The sequence below is a fragment of the Silene latifolia genome, chromosome 6 (genome assembly GCF_048544455.1).
Source record: "Silene latifolia isolate original U9 population chromosome 6, ASM4854445v1, whole genome shotgun sequence".
Taxonomy (NCBI): Eukaryota; Viridiplantae; Streptophyta; class Magnoliopsida; order Caryophyllales; family Caryophyllaceae; genus Silene; species Silene latifolia.
This window is the reverse complement of record NC_133531.1, coordinates 27,118,287-27,138,252: the sequence shown is the minus strand read 5'-3', so window position 1 is coordinate 27,138,252 and position 19,966 is coordinate 27,118,287. Positions and strand designations below refer to the sequence as shown.

Below are 19,966 nucleotides of genomic sequence, written 5' to 3'. Positions count from 1 at the left end.
ATGCCGTTCGGTTTGAAAAACGCTGGCGCAACTTACACTAGGCTGGTGGACAAAGTGTTTCAAGATCAAAAAGGGCGAAATATCGAGGCTTACGTCGACGATGCTATTGTAAAAAGCAAGTCCGACAATGAGCACTTGGCCGACTTGAGCGAAACATTTTGTTCACTAAGAAAATATAAGATGAAACTTAACCCGATGAAATGCAACTTCCGGTGTCCGGGCAGGTAAGTTCCTCGGCGTGCTTGTCGACCAGGGGGAATTGATGCCAATCCAGAGAAAATCAAAGCAATACTAGACCTGCCGGAGCCGAGAAATCGAAAAGAGGTGATGATGTTGACCGGGAGGATGGCGGCTCTCGCCCGTTTCATCTCTCGGTCAGCCGACAAGAGCACCCCATTCTTCAAAGTGTTGAAGGGGAATAAAGACTTCACTGGGGAGGAATGAGCACGGCTTTCAGAACTCGAAAGCTCATCTTCAAACTCTCCCGACCCCGTCCAGTGCCGACGCTGGGAAACGCTATATCTATACTTAGCGATTACCTCGGCCACGGTCGATCTTTGTAATCGTCGAGAAAGAAGACAAGCAAAGAACACCCAATCTACTTTGTCGGCCATACACCGCCGCCCGCCGAAAGAAATTACCCACCGATTGAAAAAGCGCCTTTCTTTGTCGTCGTTTCGCAAGGAAACCGAAACCTTACTTCGACGCGCATCCCGTGACGGTCTTAACCGACCAACCATTGGAGAAAGCATTGGAAAAATTTGAACAATCCGGCAGGCTCATCAAATGGGCAGTAGAGCTATCCGGCTTCGGCATTCAATACAGGCCGAGGCCCTCGATAAAGGGGCAGGCACTTGCAGACTTCCTGGCCGAGTGCACATACCAAGAAGAATCACAACCCGGCGTATGGAAAGTATATACCGATGGGTCCTCTACGGCGAACAGCTCAGGAGCCGGCATCCTTATCATCAGCCCAAACGGGGACGAGTTTGAGTATGCCTTGAAGTTTACCTTCTCGGCCTCAAACAACGAATCCGAATACGAGGCGGTGATAACTGGAGTCGAGCTAGCTAGAGCTGCCAGGGCGGAACACATTGTGTTGAAGACAGACTCACTATTGGTGACTAACCAAATCAGAGGAGAGTATGAGGCTCGAGACGATGGGATGGTAAGATACCTGGAAAGAGTAAAAGCTGACACTGCAAAATTGAAATCTTTCCAAATCCAATGCATCCCAGTGTCCGAGAACAACCGAGTCGACGCTCTCTCAAAACTTGCCGTTCGACCATCAAGAATGTCACCAACCGTCTTTGGTGGATATCGTGAATGCTAAAAGCATCACTGAGACCGTCGGCATGGTGGGCGACATAGAAGCCGAGACGACGTGGATGACTCCGATAATGAAATACAAACTAACAAAAGAGTTACCGGAGGACCGCAGTCTCTCTCAGAAGATAAAGAGGATCGCTGCAAGGTACTTGGTGTTCGAAGGAGAACTATACAGAAGGTCCGTGATAAGACCACTTTTGAAATGTGTCGGCCCAGCCGACGCGGAGCTCATACTGGCAGAGATTCACAAAGGCATCTGTGGACATCACATGGGGGCAAGAACGCTAACCCATAAAGCTCTACGAGCCGGCTACTTCTGGTCTACCATGCTTGAGGATTCCAGAGCTAAGACCAAGAAGTGCAAAAATTGTCAGATGCATGCTCCGGTGATACACGCACCCTCCCGAGACTTACAACCAGTACTTAGCCCCCTACCATTTGCACAGTGGGGGATGGATTTATTAGGGCCATTTCCGACGGCCTCCGGAGGAAGAAAGTACCTGATCGTCGCCGTTGATTACTTCACCAAATGGGTCGAGGTTGTCGCGGTACCTGCCAAGACCACGGCGGCCGTAAGAAAGGTGATTTGGGAGAACATCATAACTCGTTTTGGGTTACCCCAAGTCATGGTATTTGACCACGGCCGAGAGTTTTGGAGTGACATGGTGATGAACTGGCTAGAAGAACTCGGTATCAAGTTTGCATACTCCTCCGTCTGCCACCCTCAGAGCAACGGGCAGGCGGAAGCAGCTAATAAAACAATCCTAAACGGGCTGAAAAAGAAGGTTGAAGATCTAAAGGGAAGGTGGGCTGATGAACTACCCGGCGTCCTGTGGTCCCTTAGAACCACGGAGAAAGAAGCAACGGGATACGATCCATTCCACCTTGTCTATGGGTCCGCGAGGCCGTCCCGCCAATTGAAGCAGATGGTGCCAACATTCGAACGCAAACCTTTAACCTGGGCGAAAATGAGGAAGGCCTGAAAGCCTCCCTAGACACTGGTCGAAGAAAGCCGAGAGACACGGCACGGCTTAACTTGGCGAAAAGATATCAAAACCGAATGAGAAGAGCATACAACCGTAGGGTCCACAAAAGGGACTTAAGAGTAGGAGATCTAGTCCTAAGAAAGTCGGCCGCCACAAACAAAGGGAACGTCCATGGAAAAATGACGGCCAACTGGGAAGGACCCTACAAAGTTGTTGAATAAATGAGACCGGGTACATACCGGCTGACGGACATGGAGGGTGTTCCTTTGATGAGCCACTGGAACACGGACAACTTAAGGAAATATTTTGTATAACGGCGGAGGTGTCCGAGACCGTTGTGGACACCCCAACGCATGATTACACCTTATGAAGAATAATCCAAGTTTTTCATCCAAATACTAGTCCCCTCCATAGTCATGCCAAAATAGACGCCGCGGCCAAAGCCGGGCAGTCACTACCGAAGTATAAAAGCGTATAAGCACTGTTGAGACGCAAATCTGACTACCCCGACCAATCCGGGAGTGGCAGAGGAAGCGATCAATATGTCTATAGATACGGAAAGCAGTCAAAACGTAAACTCAGTTGCCTCGGCTAAAGCCGGGAACGACGAGGGAAACGCGATCTGCCAACAGCAGTTGATACTCGCGAAAGCGACCAACATGCTTAGGAACGTATAAGTACGGTTGAGAAACGCAAATCGGACGCCTCGGCCAGACCGAGAGTGAAAGAGGAAGCGATCAACATGTCTACAGATACGACGCCGCCGAGCCAGAACCTCGATTGCCTCGGCCAAAGCCGGGAGTGACGGGGACACAACGACCGATACGCTAACATGTTCACAACGGCGGTCGGGAAACGCAAATCTGACGCCTCGGCCAGACCGAGAGTGAAGGAGGAAGCGACCGACATGCCAACATGTTTAAAAACGTTAAGTACAGTTGAGATACGCATTCTAACTGCCTCGGCCAAGCCGAAGGTAAAAACGGAAAAAAAGCGCTCAATTAATAACGAAAGAAGACAACTGAATGAAGGATTGTGAACAAAGCCCCGGCCAAGCCGAGGGCAAATAAACAAACTTTATTAAACATGTTTACAGTGATACAAAAACGAAGTCGACCATCCCAATAAGGATAGCCTAAACTCAACCTACCAAAGTTTTACAAAAAAAGAAGAAGGAACAACAAAAAGTATCACATTGAGACAATGAAGCGCCAAAAGGATGGCAGGGAGAGAAGGCTCAAAAGTTGGCCCCCCGAACAGTGGCTATCCGAAGGGCCAGGTGAGTCCGGTGACGACCGCCCGTCTCCCTATGCTTGTTCTTGCTCGCCACCACCAAAGAAGAAGAGATCATCTTTGGTGGCCGGCCCAGAAGAAGGCTTGGCAGCTTCACGTGCCCTTGCCCTTTCAGCCTCCTCTCTGGCCTCCTTCACCTTTGCAACATGGGCCGCCTTGGCCTCAGCTTCCTGAGCAGCCTTCGCCGCCTCCGCCTTCTCCGCAGCCGCCTTCTCCGCAGCATCGGCCTTCTCATCCAGAAGCCGGTCAAATTCTTGCCACGGGAAGGAGCCTTCAGGAACGAGCTCTTTGATTGCCTCCCTGGCAGCCTCTTAAGCTTGGTCCCGGTACCGGGCACACATCTCAGGTATAATGGCAGTTTGGAGCGTCTCAATGTCCTTCTTCCTCTGAACAAGGATGGCCCTTGTATTCCTGTGCCCCTTCGCCTGAGCCGAATACAAAGACTTCCATTCTTCCCTCTTATCAACCGCAGCGTCGTAACCGCCCTGAAGCTTGTCCCGCTCCTCCCGCAGCTTAGCGGCATCAGCCAGTACTGCCTCAACCTTGGCCCTCTCGGCTAGGACCGCCTTCTCAGCGTCCTCCCTAAGCTTTCGCTCAGCGAGGAAATCATTTTCGGCGGCCTGGAAGTCCTTCTTCGCCTTCTCGGCCTCTTGCTTAGAGGCATCAAGCTCGAGCCTAAGCTGTTCAAGCACAGGGGCAGCTTCAGCCATGGTCTTTTCTTGCTCCATAATGTGAGCGCCGGCTAGTTCAGTCCACTTCGCCAGCATCTTGGACAACCTTATGCCTTCCGCCCTAATCTGGGCGGGGGAAGGCTTCAGGGCTGAGGAGTCGACGGTGACATTTTGATTGCCCGCCTGCACTGGCCGCTTCTCCAATTGTCGTTCAGTGAGAGGGACAGCCGGCAGCGGTTGATCTACAAAAAATTCGGACAAAGCATCCATGTCAACATTCATTGACATGTCAGAAAGCCTGTCATCAGGAATGCCTAATGAACCAGCTAAATCTGAGCCATAGGTTAGATCCGTACCAGCCTTGGCCTTCTTGGTTGGAGGACCCTTTTCTTTACCGGCCTCGGTAACAGCGGCAGCAGCAGACGCTGTCTCTTTTCTCTTATTTGAAAGAGGAGGACCCTCAGCAACGGTGACCTCATCTTCAACATCGACGACCACCACCACCTGCTCCTTTTGGACCTCAGGGACTGAAGATTGAGCTGGGGTTGACACCGTTGCCGCCGCAGACGTTGTCTTTGATCTCCGGCGCGGCACGTTCACGCAATCTGCGCTGAGCCGCCGTCACATCCAAGTGCCTTCAATCGCTTGCTCCATAAGTTCGTTTGGGGCCGGTCACGATCACGTGCCGCGGCCTTAGGATGCAACTCAACAACTCTCCCGTTCTCGTCAAGTCCCAACCTCTCGAGGATGGAGACAGACAGTCCCGGGCCAAATCGGTATGCAAAAGAAACGAAGCAGGAGTTAAGCAAAAGAAATAAGACAAGTTCAAAAACAGAAACATAAAAAGCAAAGATGGGCCTCACACCGACCCCACTCACCCTGTTCGAGGGCCGGTATGAGGCCGACGTGGCAGAGCAGCTCAACCTGAAGAACGATTTGCGTCGGGGGCATCCATCCCTTCGGCGTCCCATCCTTCTCAGCCTCAAACAGCTTCATTGCCCGTTTTTCGTCCTCATTAAGATAGACCTGTCGCGTCCATCTTAAGCTTACTCCCGGAGACATATTTGTCATGCTCCCCTTGGTTCTCACACCGCAAATTGACGCGGCTCTGAAAGGACCGGGACAGCGGATAGTCCTCCGGAACCTCAACGTATACCCACCGCCCCTTCCAGTCCTTGCAAGAAGTAAGCTTAGAGACGGTGATATAACCCGGCTCAGTCTGTATGCTATACCACCTCGTGCCACCTAGGACATTCTGTCGAAGGTGGTGAAGCCGGCGAAAGAGGTTCACCGTTGGGGCCTCCCCTTTGAAAAGACACAACCATACAAAACCAACAATTGTCCGATGGCCAACGGATGCGGTTGGGCCACGGCGACATTCATGGCTTTAATAATGGCGGAACGTATTCATTCAGAGGAAACCGGAGCCCATACTCCAAGTGTCTGATATATACGCCGATACAACCCTCGGGAGGGCAACAGACGACCGACCCTCCTCGGGATAACAATTCTATACCCCCGCCGAAAGAGAAATGATGTTCAAAAAGTTCGAGCCGGAGTAAATAGCAAACTTATTCGTCCAGGCACGATCAGGACTGATCGAGCAGGCATCACCGTGACCCGAAACAAGCGGCCTCCCTACGGCAGAAGGGGTCGCCTCATCATCATCATCATCATCATCAATACCCTCCAAATATCTCTCATCAATTTCAGGAGAAGGAGACCTGGGGCCCCCGAACCTTATCGGGGTGACGACAAATGGCTCCTGCTCATCGATGCGACAGTTCGCCCCCCTAGGCGTATAATCTGGGTCCAAAGATCGCGAAAGACATGACAACAAATACTTAACAAATAAAAGTTGAAAAATTTGTTTGTTTACCTTGGAAAAGTGTTACGCCGAGTAACGCTTTGAAGACTAGAGAGAAGTTTCTTCAAGAAGGCTAGAGAGAAGAAAATTTTTGAGAAGATGAATTTTGGTGGCCAAAATCGGGGGCTAACTGCTCTATTTATAGAGCAAAGCCCATGAAACGGACCAATCAGGGCAAAGCCCATGAAGCGTCAACCAATCAATGCCAAGCCACGTGTCAGACATGCAGCCACGAAATGTCAATCGACATACAGTTACAAATCTTCTTTGACACGCTCCTTGGCAGAATGTCAATCGACGTATCTTCTCTAACACGCTCCTTGGTATCCACTCGCTAACGGCCAGATGATCAACAAAGCAAAGACAAGACAGGCTGGGGGCAATCAAAAGCACACGGCACTCTCAACCTCGGTCCCGGCCCGCTGTTCAACCAAGCTTGGCAGCACCGGCCGAGGTCAATCAAAAGCACACGGCACTCTCAACCTCGGTCTCAGCCAGCGCCATTTTCTTTTCCACATTTGATGTCCATTACACATCCATGTGGAGGGGGGATATGATACGGCCTGAGCAGAACCAAGCCGAGGAAGAAGAAGCCGGGGAAGAAATTCAACTTGCGCAGAATACGTTCAACACTCATCGAAGGTCCATACCACGGCATAGACTACGCTGGGGGCAAATTGATGGGGCATATTCTGTACCCGCTGACCGAGCCAACATATTGAGCAAGGTCAAAGCCAAAAGACAGGAAGTCAACGTATTAGACAAAGATAATCGACGCACCTGTCGGCTGTCACTGGGTCTCTACTGGCAACTAGCCAGCCGGGAGGCATATCAGCGTACTCATACCCAAGACCCCTCGGCATGGAGTCAACCAGGTCCGCCGGCCTGCCATGGGTCCCTCGGCCGAGGGTAGATCAGTCTTTCCACCTGCTCTGGCACTTGGCCACTACGTGACAAAAGGTGAAAGTCTATGAATACTCCTCAACCCTCATTGAGAAAACGATCCAAATAATCCACAATTCACCCTAATACTCACTATAAATCTGGTATAAACTCCCTTATCTCTCTACAATATACTTTGCCAAGTAACACACAACTTAATCTCTTTAAGTTTACTGACTTGAGCGTCGGAGTGAGTTCGCTCGGTACCAAGCCGAGCCCTCAGTTTATTCATTGTTTCAGGAGAGGCCGAAAGGAAGAGTCAAGCAAAGTCATCATTCTACAAGCTTACGTGGTAACAAATCCTGCTCCGGAATTACACCCGGAACAGTAAGATTTCTACGTTTGGTAAATTGTCACCTACCTCGACTATACGCAAGTTTTGCAGGTACCCTTCTAATTGTCGAGTGAATGAGAAAAAGAGAATTACTAACTCCAAGAAAAATTATAGCCAAGGGGATGAATCTCCGAGACCCAATGTATCTACTTGCTTTACAAGTAGGTCTCTCTCCCGTAAATTTCTACGTCCTCAAGGCGTAAGTGTGTCTTGTTGGAGGCACTCCCCCGAAGCTCAATTAGCGAAGAAGAGAAGAAGTTTTCGTTCATTTGGCAAACTCAGATTGTCCCCTCACGAAGCCTTTTCTTTTTGCTAACCCCATTCTTAGTTTAATTTCCTTTGCAGATAATGTAGAAATAATGTCCGACATGGAGAGTCGGGTAGGTGCTGTATACGGAAACTTTCTTTTCTGTTGCCAAAAAAAATATATAAAATGGAGTTAAATACTAGATATAGTTTTTAATAAAGGTAAAACTTTTGACAATTTTTAGGTAACTTATCATATCATTTGATATTCATTTAACATATCTTACGATTTAAGACGGATACTTCTATCTTAAACAAGAATTTATGATATAACAAATCGTGGATTTTGTAAGACCACCCCCAAGCAAGGTCACCGACTGGGTCGTGACCTTTTCGGGTCACGCTAATGACTCCTTAAACTAGGATTAACAAGATGATTTTGGTGACCTTGAACAACTGAGGGGCAAGCCATGACCCTGATCTTCAATTTTAGTTATCAATTATCATCTCCTCTTTTATAATTGATAATTGATTTTAATCAATTTTGTCGGGTCACGCTAATGACTCCTTAAAAAGATGATTTTAATTAAAAAGGAGATGATAATTGATTTTTTTTTTTTTTTTTTGCTTTTTCAATTTTTTTTCTTAATACTCGGATAAAAAAAATTAACAATATGATATTGTTATATATTCGATCATGTAAGACTAGAGTAGTTCTTATTTTGTTGAGATATTTACAAAATTGCAAAAATAAGTTATTTATAATTTGTGAATAAATATTAATTGAAAAAGTAGGAGAAAAGTTTGGTGGGTAGTGAATGTGGTAAATGATTGGAAATGTTGGAAAGTGGAAAAATGTTTGAGTTGGTGACCTAGGTCGTGACCTTCTGCTTGGGAGGGTGAAAGTGGGTCAAGATTAATAAGGTGCGATTAAGAGGAAAAATTTTGGTGACCCGATTAGGGCGACCTTCTGCTTGGGGATGGTCTAATTGTGAATAATCGCGAGTTATAAATTATTACTCAACATGTAGTCCATATTTGGTATTCTTGAGAACAATCTAGTTTATTGTCTTAGCTTGTGGTTTGTGATAGTGATCCGCTAAATCACGAGTGAATAACAAGCCTACATAATGAATTTATAATCAAATTACCCATAAAAAAATATATATAAAAAATAAATAAATAAATAAAATAGATAAATAAATAGATAAAATAGACCGATCCATTATTACGTACGTACGGAGATCAAATTGATTTTGTACATTGAAGTCATTTTGGTAATTGGCTCCGTGTCACATCATATAGTACAATATTGTACTTGCTACATTCCTCAATTTAGTCAATTAGTTTTTTTTTAAGTAAAAGATCAATTTCATTAATAATAATAATAATAATAATATGTCATACAAGAATTGCAACAAAAATTAAAATTAATTGAATACAAATTTGTAAAACACAAGCAAGACAAACTCTTCCTAAAACAAAGATCGTTATTAGATAAAAGCGCTTCTGCACACCACCCTCTAAAATACCGCTGCTTTCTTCATACAATACTAACTCGCGAGGGGATCCATAGATCTGATAATAAAGTTTTGAAAGAGATGAATCTTGTCCGATCTCACAAATCGTAAGCAATAATCCAATATCCATTGCAGCACCATATGACTACAGATAAGACCATTGAACTTCCACATAATTCTTGAACCTCTCAAATAGAGGGATGAATCTCACACAAGATGAGGACCAAACTCACACAAAGGCGAGGGCAAATCTCCAATAAAGGAGAGGCAATAGTTATTTGCATATAATTAATAATTAATAGATATTTAGTAAGAAAAACGGAAAAATTGGGGCTTACCTCCACCAAAATTGGTAGACGATAGCCCCTAATTGATGAACTTGAAGATTAGGGTTAGGGTTTTTAGAGGTTTTTAGAGAGAGACTTTTTTTAGAGAGAGATTTTTTTTAGAGAGAGATGACTATTTAGTCAATTAGCTAGTTCGTTAGAAATTGAGTTTTATAGGTTACCCTTTATTTGTGGTCTGAATTCTCTCCATTATCTTTTTCTTCATTATCTATTCATTCCCCTTGTACTAAAAGAATAAGAAACCTCTAAAACTTTTCCGCCTAAATGAATTTGGTTATAATTGTGTTTTCATTATATTATATTTAATTGGGCTTTTATTATAATATATATGTGATTGGGCTTTCATTATTTTATATCTACAATTAGATTATAAAGGACTTCCCCTTTTCCACTGATTAATACAAAACATTAATAATAATAAATTTTACAGTTAAATTTTAAATTGAGTTAAATATCAGTTGTATAATTGTTATTTTCTTTAATATTCTTATTTAAAAATCGCGCATTCGCGCGGGATCTATACTAGTTACTTATTAACAGTTAGGATTTTGTTTGGGGTCAAAATGGAGAGATTGGATGCATTCCAGACATTTCATCTTCACCTCAATTTTTTTCACCATCACAGGTAAATCTAGGCCGTCAATTTATTCTCAAAATTAAATCGCATCCATTGATAAATAATAGAGAGGGATATGTAATGGAGAGGATCTATTTTCCTCTATTTATTGGAGTAGGTAAGGGAGTTAAGCCTTGTTCTTTCTGGCTTTTTAGAGCTGAACTGAACTGAATGGAGCTGAACTGAACTGAACTGAATGGAGCTGAGCTGAACTGAACTGAACTGAGCTGAACTTAACTAAGCTGATTGGAACTGAATTGAATTGAAATAGTATTAATATTAATATTAGTATTAATATTAATACTAAATAATACTAAATATAATAATAATAATAGTAATAATAATAATTTTTTATTATTACTATTATTATTATTATTATTATTATTATTATTATTATTATTATTTGAAGAAGAAGAAGAAGAAAAACGACATTAATAATAGTAATAATATTAATATTAATACTAGTAATTATACTAATTTGAGTGATTAACTAAGATAGCCATCATGAACCATGGTACACCATCAATCTAATTTGGTGAAATAATGGAGTACCGATTTGCTAGATTTATGTTCAAAGTCTAGCCATTTATCATCCTAATTTGACTGATTAGGTAGCCGTCACGAAGCACCAACAATCCTAATTTAATTCATTAGATATATAAATAAAAATTGACAGGCCCTAATTTCATCTTTAACAAATAAATAAAATTTGGTTGACTAATTAAAACTCAACAAATAATATTAATAATTGATAACAAGTAAATTAATTTATTATTTGATAAATTAGAATCCATCTTGTAAGTTTTAAGTCATTTGAGCAATTAAATTAAGTTTTAGAGAAAAATATTGATTTAAGAGTTCACTTGGTTCAGTTTAGGTGAAAAAGGTACAAAATAGAACGTAATGAAAAAGTGTATGTGAAGAGTAAAGTTCGTATATGACCAAATAATTAGGTATTAATAATAGTAATATTAAAATTAACAATGTTATTAACAATATTATTATTAATTAATATTCATATTCATATTAATTAATAATATTAGTAATAGTATTAATTATATTAATATGAATATTATTGATTTTAATAACCATAATATTCATAATGATAACAATAATGAGGATCATTAATTAATAATAAATTATTATAGTAATAGTAATAGTAAATAGTAGTAATAACAACAACAACAACAACAACAACAATAATAATAATAATATAATATATAATATTAATACAAACTATTAAGTTTAAGATTTGCAAAATTGAAATTGGCTGAATTTAGTAGAATCAATCGAGGTGAGTCACACAATCAATGGAGCCGAGCCGAGCGAGTGAATTGAATCGATAGAGCCGAATCGAATCGAACTAAATTGAATCGATAGAGTGAGTGAATCGAATCGACTACTGAGTGAATCGAATCAATAGAGTGAGTTGAGTCAAGTGAATCGAAAATAAGCCGAAAGAAAAAACGGGCCTTAGTATGGGCGATTAATTTTGGTGGAAGATATCAATGTTGAAATAATTAGCTTAATTTGTAAAAAAAAAAATATTGAGTTAAGCTTATACCATTATCCTTTGTCGTTGGAATTTTCATTGTCCTAACCCGTAATAAGTTTAAATTCTGACTGTATTACTTTCCATGCATTTATAGTCAAATTTAGATTGGTACGAAAGTGTACACTTAATCGAATTTCGATTGTACTATGTGTTATATCATACAATAGTAAATATGTTGTACTTTTACACTCCTTAATACATGTATACTAAATTAGACTACACAAAATTATCCCCAATATTAAAACAAAAAGATTATGTAACTCCTTTTTAAAATATGCTTTGATTCCTATCAGGCTACGGGTCGAGCAAGATTCGAGGGATAGACCATGAGCTGCCGCAAGGTGGGGGCGAGCTTGATGAGGTGGACCGAGTCCCAAGAAAGGATGATCATGAACTGGCATAAGAGTAGTTTTGGACCGGTCATATGCTAGGTGTTGATATTGCGTATATATGTGTTTTTTTTTGTTTTTTATTTTAGGGAGGGGGAGGGTGTTTCGAGGCTTGGGCAAGTCCGACATGGAAAACTGGGCCCAAAATCGGCCCAAATGTGGAACAAGGTCGAGTCGGGCTGGGGTAGGTCGACCACTCGGACGAGGTTTTGAGTGACTTGAGTATTTTGCCTAGCTTTAACTCCAACCATATCTTGACAATTGGTATAATTTTAAGTATTTGAAAAAAAAAAAAAAACTCATTTTAGAGAAAATAAAAAAGAAGACTATACTAGTGTTTTAGTTACTTTATCATTAAGTTAGTTAACATCATAACATTAATAAAAACAAGTTTCTTAACTACATTGATATAAGTAAAAACATTTCCATTAACATTTCCATATTCATGAAAGTCTCTTATTATTGTCAATAACTAATTGTATTTTGGTAGAAAACGTCCAAGTAAAACAATATTTAGCTTACCGAAAAAGTCTCAGTCTAGAGATTAAAATGGAGGTATTCTGAATAATATGTCTCAGATTGAAATTCTCACTACTTTTATTATAATGCGAGTAAATACACGCTTTAGTAGGGAAAAAAACATTACAAATCTTTCTGATTGCAAGATTATCCCCTATTTACTAAATGAATAGACGAAACTCCAATTTTTCCCGCCTAAAACATATTTCCTATAATAGTGCCTTGATATTTTTAAGCATATACTATAGTCTATAAGTATGGACATGATAGATTATAAATGGACATAATTTTTTGTATTTAAATATTTATAACATTCAATATTTCACATTCTGCACAAATTTATCTCTGATTTTTTTATGATAAAGAAGTTCTTTTTTTAAAGAACTTTATGATAAAAATTTAAAGATTTTTTATGATAACAAGTTGTGGCTGAAAAATATGTTAGTAAATATTTATTAAAATTTCATTGAGTTTTTATGATAAAAAGTTGCGGCTAAAAAATATGTTATTAGTAAATATTCGTAAATTAACATAATTAATTTCTCGGTAAAAAAAAATTCAAAAAAATACTCATTTAATTAGTTCTTAAGATTTAACTTTTTTTCTCTAATCAAAATACTAAGAAGAGAAACATAAAAAATAAATAAAATGCCAATTTAAATTCTATAAATAATACATTGAAAAGTAAAACTCTATATACATTCCACGGGGATTTATACTAGTCATCTCATCAAACATTCAAACCCCATTAAGAGTCAAGTGGCGTGGCTCTCTTTTTCTTTCGGCAAACAACTTGTCTTTCTATGATGTTTAAATATCATTTACTCCGTAATTCCGTAATTCCGTATCATATCACCATCATCATCTTCACAATTTCACATCTCCTACTGCCTAGTGCCTAGTGGGTGTATTTAATTAATCAATAAGTCTTCCTTGTGACGAGTATATTCGTCACAAGCTTAGGACGGGTTAAATACTACTCACATGGGTAGATAAGACAAAACATAATGTTACTTCGTAGGTAATTTGCTTTTGTCTTATCTCCCCATTTGGGTAGTATTTGAGCTTGCGACGGATATGCCCGTCACAAATGAGAATTTGTGTTAATCAAATTAAGTTATCCACTTTATATAATTCTCTTATTAATTTGTACTTTCTCAATAAACTTTTAGTTACCAATATTATTTTTGAGTAATTTTGTTTTGCATTGATAAAATAACACACTTAAAACTCGCCTTGTCATTAGTGAAACATCGTCATATTGATTGCCCTTAAAACTTTTGTATAATTTCTTCACACCAATTCTCCTATGAGCATTGGCGGATCTAGTTTCGAGGTGTCCGGGAGGCTGAAAAACAAAATTCTTCCTTATTTTTTCTCCATTTCTTATGGAAAATAAATACAAAATGTATACTTTTTATGTAAAAATAGCTTTAATCTTTTCTCGGGATACTTGGAAAGAAAATTCTCTAAATCCGCCAATCCCTACGAGAGACACAATTAATCCTATATATCTCTCCATTGCATCTAGCACCTATGCCCCAAAATCTCAAATCTCCTCCTCACCTGAAAAATGCATAAATCATTCTTCCAAGTACAACATTCATATTGACCATCTTTCTCGTACTTTTTTACATTTTTAAACATTATACTCAACCTTTTTTTTTTCTTAAAAAGTCCAAAAGAAGGGCTCATTCTTTGGTCAAAGCCTTGAACATCCCATACATTAAACTGCTAAACAACCTGCACAAATCCTGTACTATTTCTTGGTCAACTCATTCATAACATGACAAGAACAAGTTGTTAGATAGAAGTTGATTACAATAAAGTCACCAAATATAGGCTTCTTCCCATATTTCCAAATTTCTATAAGAAAGAGTCCTCAAATCACCCAAAAAAACTTGCAAACAATCAAATTCCAAAATTCTGCTATATTTGCTACGCCAAATATAAAATCCTAGATCCGCTCCTGATGATATTAGGACAGATGTCAGGGTACGAAAGAACACATCTGATGCACCTGCAGCAGCAGTCTGCAGCTGCAACTGCTGCTGCAGAGTCGCAGACAACGTCGTCTTCTCAGGAACTGGAAACACAAAATCCTGCACAAACCAGCTCCGGTTCTGGTCCAACTAGACGACCACGTGGGCGGCCAGCTGGTTCAAAGAACAAGCCGAGGCCGCCCATAGTCGTCACAAGAGACACCCCAAATGTACTAAGATCACATATGCTCGAAATCGCCTCGAATACTGATATAATGGAATCATTAGCTAAGTATGCTCATCAAAGAGGTAGAGGAATTAGTATTGTTAGTGGAACTGGCAGTGTTCAAGATGTTACTATTAAAAACCCTGCTGATACTAACACTGTTGTCACCCTTAGAGGTCGATTCGAGATACTCTCACTGACAGGAACTATCCTACCGCCCCCTGCGCCGCCACAGGCGGGCGGGTTGTCGGTCTTTTTATCCGGCGGGTCTGGTCAAGTTGTTGGTGGGGCTGTTGTGGGTCCGTTAATGACTTCAGGGCCTGTTTTGTTAATGGCAGCCTCTTTTTCAAATGCGATTTTTGAGAGGCTGCCTTTGGAGCAGGAGGAGCAGGAAGATCACCAAGTGCATTCTTCTGGTGGCGGTGGTGGTGGTGGTTCGGGTTATGATTATCCGTTTCCTGGTAGCGGTGCTGAAGCTGGTGATCATAGTCATTTGGGTTGGAGTGGGAATGTTTCATGCCCACCATTTTAGATTGTTTGTTTAATTTGTTCATAGTTTTTAAGATTTTCAGATGTTTCATATGGTTTTCTTTGTTTGATTTGTTTACATTGTTTAATTTGCTAATTAACCCTTTAATTGTTCTTAGAGGTGTCTTTGTTCTTATGTATGTTCCCAAATGTGTTGTTTTTGCAGATCAATTTAGGAGACATGTTGATACATTGTAATTTGTAACATTTGCTTTCAATTGGTACTCTTGCCCTCTTGGTACTTTTAATTTGTAGATTTTTGGTAATTCACATTATTAATTCATACCCTTAGGACTGAGCAAAATTATACGATATGGTTTTATTATACGTATCCGATACGCTATATGAATTTAATTATACGGATTTTCGGATATCCGGTTCCGATACGAATTTCCGGATATCCGATACGGTTTTTTTAAAAACAGTATCAGATAAGGATCATCAAAATATGAAACCGGATATGCGGTATCAGATACGGTTGTGTAACACCCCCATAAACCAAGTGCCTTACCAGGACCACCTAACGCATGAGAATGCTACCATCTCAGTTACTCGAGGCAATGAATATCAAATAGACCATAAAAGAACGTACTTTAATAGATAAGTTGAAATGATTACATAACAAAACCAACTGTAAAGTAAAGTAAAATATACACATAAATCACAAAATATATATACATAAATCACAAAATATTAAAATATATACATAAATCACAAAATATCCAATATGTTGGTGATTAAACCTTATTAGTATTAAACTTTATAAGTTATTTACTCTTATAGCTTTTTAAAACACTTTTATTTACTAAAAAAAACCAACAATCACACATAGAAAAGAAAAAAAATATATTAAATTACATAAGTGAGGCTGAAAACCGGATACCGGATATACGGTTTCCGGATATATGGAAAATCCGGATATATGGTTTCCGTATATACGGAAAAACCGTATCGGATAAGGATACTAAAAAAGGAGATTTAAAAAACCGGATATCCAAAAATAAAGACGCTTTTATTTGTAGATTTTTTGTAATACATTAGAAAAAAAAAATACTCCCTCCGTCCCGATTAATTGTTGTCATTTGGTTTTGGCACAAAGATTAAGAGAAGGGAAGGGAGTCAATTACTAAATGACATAAATGATCAAATTACTCATCAAGTTCATTCTTAAAATAGAAAAGACAATAATTGACTGAGACATCCCAAAATGAAAAAGAACAACAAATGACCGGGGCAGAGGGAGTAATAATTTCGGACAATTTTATTACAATAATAGGGTGGCACCGGGTGGTATCCAATCTCAGTATCACCCTTTCACATGTACTTCTGTAGGCTGTAGTAGGCCCATCATTTTATTAGTCCTATACGTTACATGTGAGAGGGTGATACGGAGATCTGGTACCGCCCGGCGGCATCTCATTTTCCTAAATTAAGTGGAAGCAACCCACTCAATAATTTCATCAAAATGTTTATCAGAAGAACCACCCTCATCCAAAGCATCCTTAGCCAATACCCTCCACCTTCCAACATTCTCCCTAATCTCCTCGGCTCTCGGCCCGTTCATGAGCTCCTGCAAGCACCGAACAATCTCGTCCTGAACAACCAACCCGTTCTCATTCCTCTTGACCGTGATCCCCGCCCCCCAAACCTGCTCCACAAAGTGTGCATCAACAGGCTGGTCCAAAAACTGGGGCACTGACAGCATTGGCACCCCAAAGCTCAGTGCCTCAGTTATCGAGTTATAACCACAATGTGTCACAAAACACGCAATAGAGTCATGGGTGAGGACATCGAGCTGTGGGACCCACGAGATTAGTAGGCCTTTGTCGGAGGTTTCTTCAATGAAGTTGGATGGAAGCTTCTTTTGCTCAGTGTTCCTTACTGCCCATAAGAAATTGTTGGGTTGTTGCTTTAAGGCAAGGGCTATTTCGGTCATCTGTTCGTTGCTGTAATGGACACTGCTTCCGAATGCTATGAACACGACAGAACGAGGTGGTTTGGTGTTAAGCCAGTCCATGCAAGTGTTGTTGTCGAGGTTAAACGCGTGGAAACCGTAGTCCACGTCGTCTTTGATTCTTTTGTCGAGGTAGGATGACGGTAGAGTTGGTCCAATCGTCTTCACATTGAAGGTTTTAGACATCCATTCAAGAACCTAAGATTACCAAAAAAAATTGATCAGAGTAACATCTATAATCTATAAATAAGATTAATCAAATTCGACAGGTTCCATCCTAAAACCAATTTACAATTGGTGACGTAGCTTGTTGGTTTGTAATATCGATAATTATCTCCTCTTTCTTCAATGTGGGAGACCTTTACATATAACATCTTCACAGATGCACCACTCTCCCACATATTCTATGTTGGGTCTACTAAACTGATCGACCCTCTAAAAAAGATGGTACCAGGACTCGATACCACCAAGTAGGGTGATTGCTCGAATTTAGCAAAATTGACTCATACTCCCACCGTCCCAGTCAATTGTTGTCCTTTGATTTTGGTACAAAGACCAAGGAAAGAGGAGTGGGCCAATTATTAAATGACAAGTGGAACAAATTGATGGTTAATGATCAAATTGCTCATCAAGTTCATTTTTAAAATAGAAAGAACAACAATTGACTGAAATATCCAAAATGAAAAAGGACAACAAATAAACGGGACATTCAAATTTCACAAAATTGGAAGAACAAGAAAGAAAGTTACCTCCCCAGGCTCAACCAACTTATCAAACTGATTGAAAAGCAACATATCAGCCTTATCAAGATTAGTACATTGCCTCAACACAAACAACACAAAAGGGCTATATTCCTTTCCATTTTTCGCAACCACGGCATCCGGAAACTTCATCCCACCCACATTCGGAACATTTCTCTGTATCAACTCCAACGACGGAAAACACTCTGGCAAAGGAAACACCTCCTTCCCTTGAGTCTCCATATACAAACTATAATACGTCGCAACAGTCGCACACGACTGCGGAAAAAACGCGGCCCCACGTACACCATTCTCATGGGCAATATCCAATGCCCAGGGCAAGTTACCGTCGTACACAAGCAAACACTTGTTGTCCGATGCTAACTTCTTCCCAATAAGAAGATTGGCCAGGTTCGAGGCTGCAGCAGCCTCGAACCTGGCCATCCGGTCCATGAACCGGATTTGATCCTCGTCAGTATCATCGTAAATAGAGTCCAAGGTAATGGAACTCCCCCAGGAGTTATCAACCTTGGACTTCATCTTATTAGTAGTAGATAATGTCGTCGCTATTGTTACTTTCACTTTTTTCCATGCAAGTCGTTTCGCGAATTGTAGCATGGTGTTCATGTGTCCTTGACCATGATATGGAAATACTATAATGTGAATTTCCTTGTTTTTTTCAGCCATTTCAATGGTGTTTTTGCTTGTGAAAATTAATTGTTTTTTTTTTTTTTTTTTTTTTTTGATAAAGGAGATGAATTGTTAAGTAGTGATTTTAGGATTGTGGAATATGAGGAGCGGTAACACGAGGTTTGCATGGGTCATGGCCTCATGGGGTGTAGGTAGCATCAAAACGGACATGGAAATATGACATCTCATGAAATTTATGACACAAGACACGGTATTAATTCTAATAAAATATACTCCCTCCTATTCTACATAACCGTCCCATTGTGAAAATGACACAAGAATTAAGAAAGTGAGTTTAGACCACACAAAACGGACAATGGGACAGTTATGTGAATAGACGGAAATGGAATTGAATTTGGACCACACAACACTTACCAAAAATAGACAATGGGACAGTTACCCGACTAGACGGAAATGGACAATGGGACGATTATCTGGAATAGGAGGGAGTATATTTTATAGTTATAAACGTCCGATTTTATTTTATTTATTTTTAAAAAAATATGATATGAAATTTAAATAAGTGACGGTAAAACTTAGTATTGACTATAACTCATTATCATTTTCCACCAGTGGTGGAGCTAGGGGTAGTAGGGGTGGTCGTTCCCGCTGGCATTTAAAAACTTCGAAATTTTTAGTTAAAATTTTTGAATTTTTTCGAGGTCCTCTTATAATATTACCCTTTTGCCCCCGTTGAAAATTTTCGCCCCCGCTGACTTAAAATCCTAGCTCCGCCAGTGTTTTCCACCCAAACCAATCTTCTAATCAATCTCTTCCGACAGCTCATTTCTCGTATAAAGAACATCATTCACCCTAAATGATGTCCAAATACCAACGACACGCGTCCAAATAAATAAAGAAAGTTAGACACGGCTTAAAAGGCATCCGACACGTTTAAGCACGTGTCCGACACAGTATTAAATACGAGACGACTAATTAAGAAAAGTGTCCGTGCTAACTATAGAATTGCTCATTAAGCGAGTACCACGAGGGAAATGCAAGACAAAAAACTTCGATTAGATTATGTCACGGATTTGTTGTACTAAGTTGGCAACTTTGAACAACGATGTGAATCACTGAATTGTGGACCTGGAATAATTATGGTTTTTCGGCGTGTTTCTTGAGGAACATATTAAGAGCATCACCGATGATTATAAAAACACAAATTCTCATTGAAGACATGACATATCCGTCACAAGCTGAAGACGGATACCATTTTACCTCACAATGTA

At 40.4% G+C, this 19,966-nt stretch overlaps 2 protein-coding genes across 2 annotated transcripts; one reads left to right on the top strand and one right to left on the bottom strand.

Moving 5' to 3' along the window:
* Nucleotides 1-14,174: 14,174 nt before the first annotated feature.
* LOC141586594 (AT-hook motif nuclear-localized protein 29-like) lies at nt 14,175-15,598 on the top strand. Its single transcript, XM_074407886.1, has one exon. It carries the CDS (start codon nt 14,587-14,589, stop codon nt 15,352-15,354), a length of 768 nt encoding a protein of 255 aa, XP_074263987.1. The 5' UTR covers nt 14,175-14,586; the 3' UTR covers nt 15,355-15,598.
* Nucleotides 15,599-16,483: 885 nt separating this feature from the next.
* On the bottom strand, nt 16,484-18,829 carry LOC141586593 (UDP-glycosyltransferase 74E1-like). Its single transcript, XM_074407885.1, has 2 exons — nt 18,054-18,829; nt 16,484-17,502 (listed from the first exon to the last, which is right to left on the bottom strand). Exons 1-2 carry the CDS (start codon nt 18,729-18,731, stop codon nt 16,780-16,782), a joined length of 1,401 nt encoding a protein of 466 aa, XP_074263986.1. The 5' UTR covers nt 18,732-18,829; the 3' UTR covers nt 16,484-16,779.
* Nucleotides 18,830-19,966: the final 1,137 nt, after the last annotated feature.

What these genes read in the sequence shown, in the direction of transcription:
- LOC141586594 (XM_074407886.1), top strand. Translation starts at nt 14,587, where the DNA reads ATGATATTAGGACAGATGTCAGGGTACGAAAGAACACATCTGATGCAC.
- LOC141586593 (XM_074407885.1), bottom strand. Translation starts at nt 18,731, where the DNA reads ATGGCTGAAAAAAACAAGGAAATTCACATTATAGTATTTCCATATCAT. An exon ending in AGTTGGTTGAGCCTGGGGAG is followed by an intron (nt 17,503 to 18,053) that starts GTAACTTTCTTT and finishes TGGTAATCTTAG; the next exon opens with GTTCTTGAATGGATGTCTAA.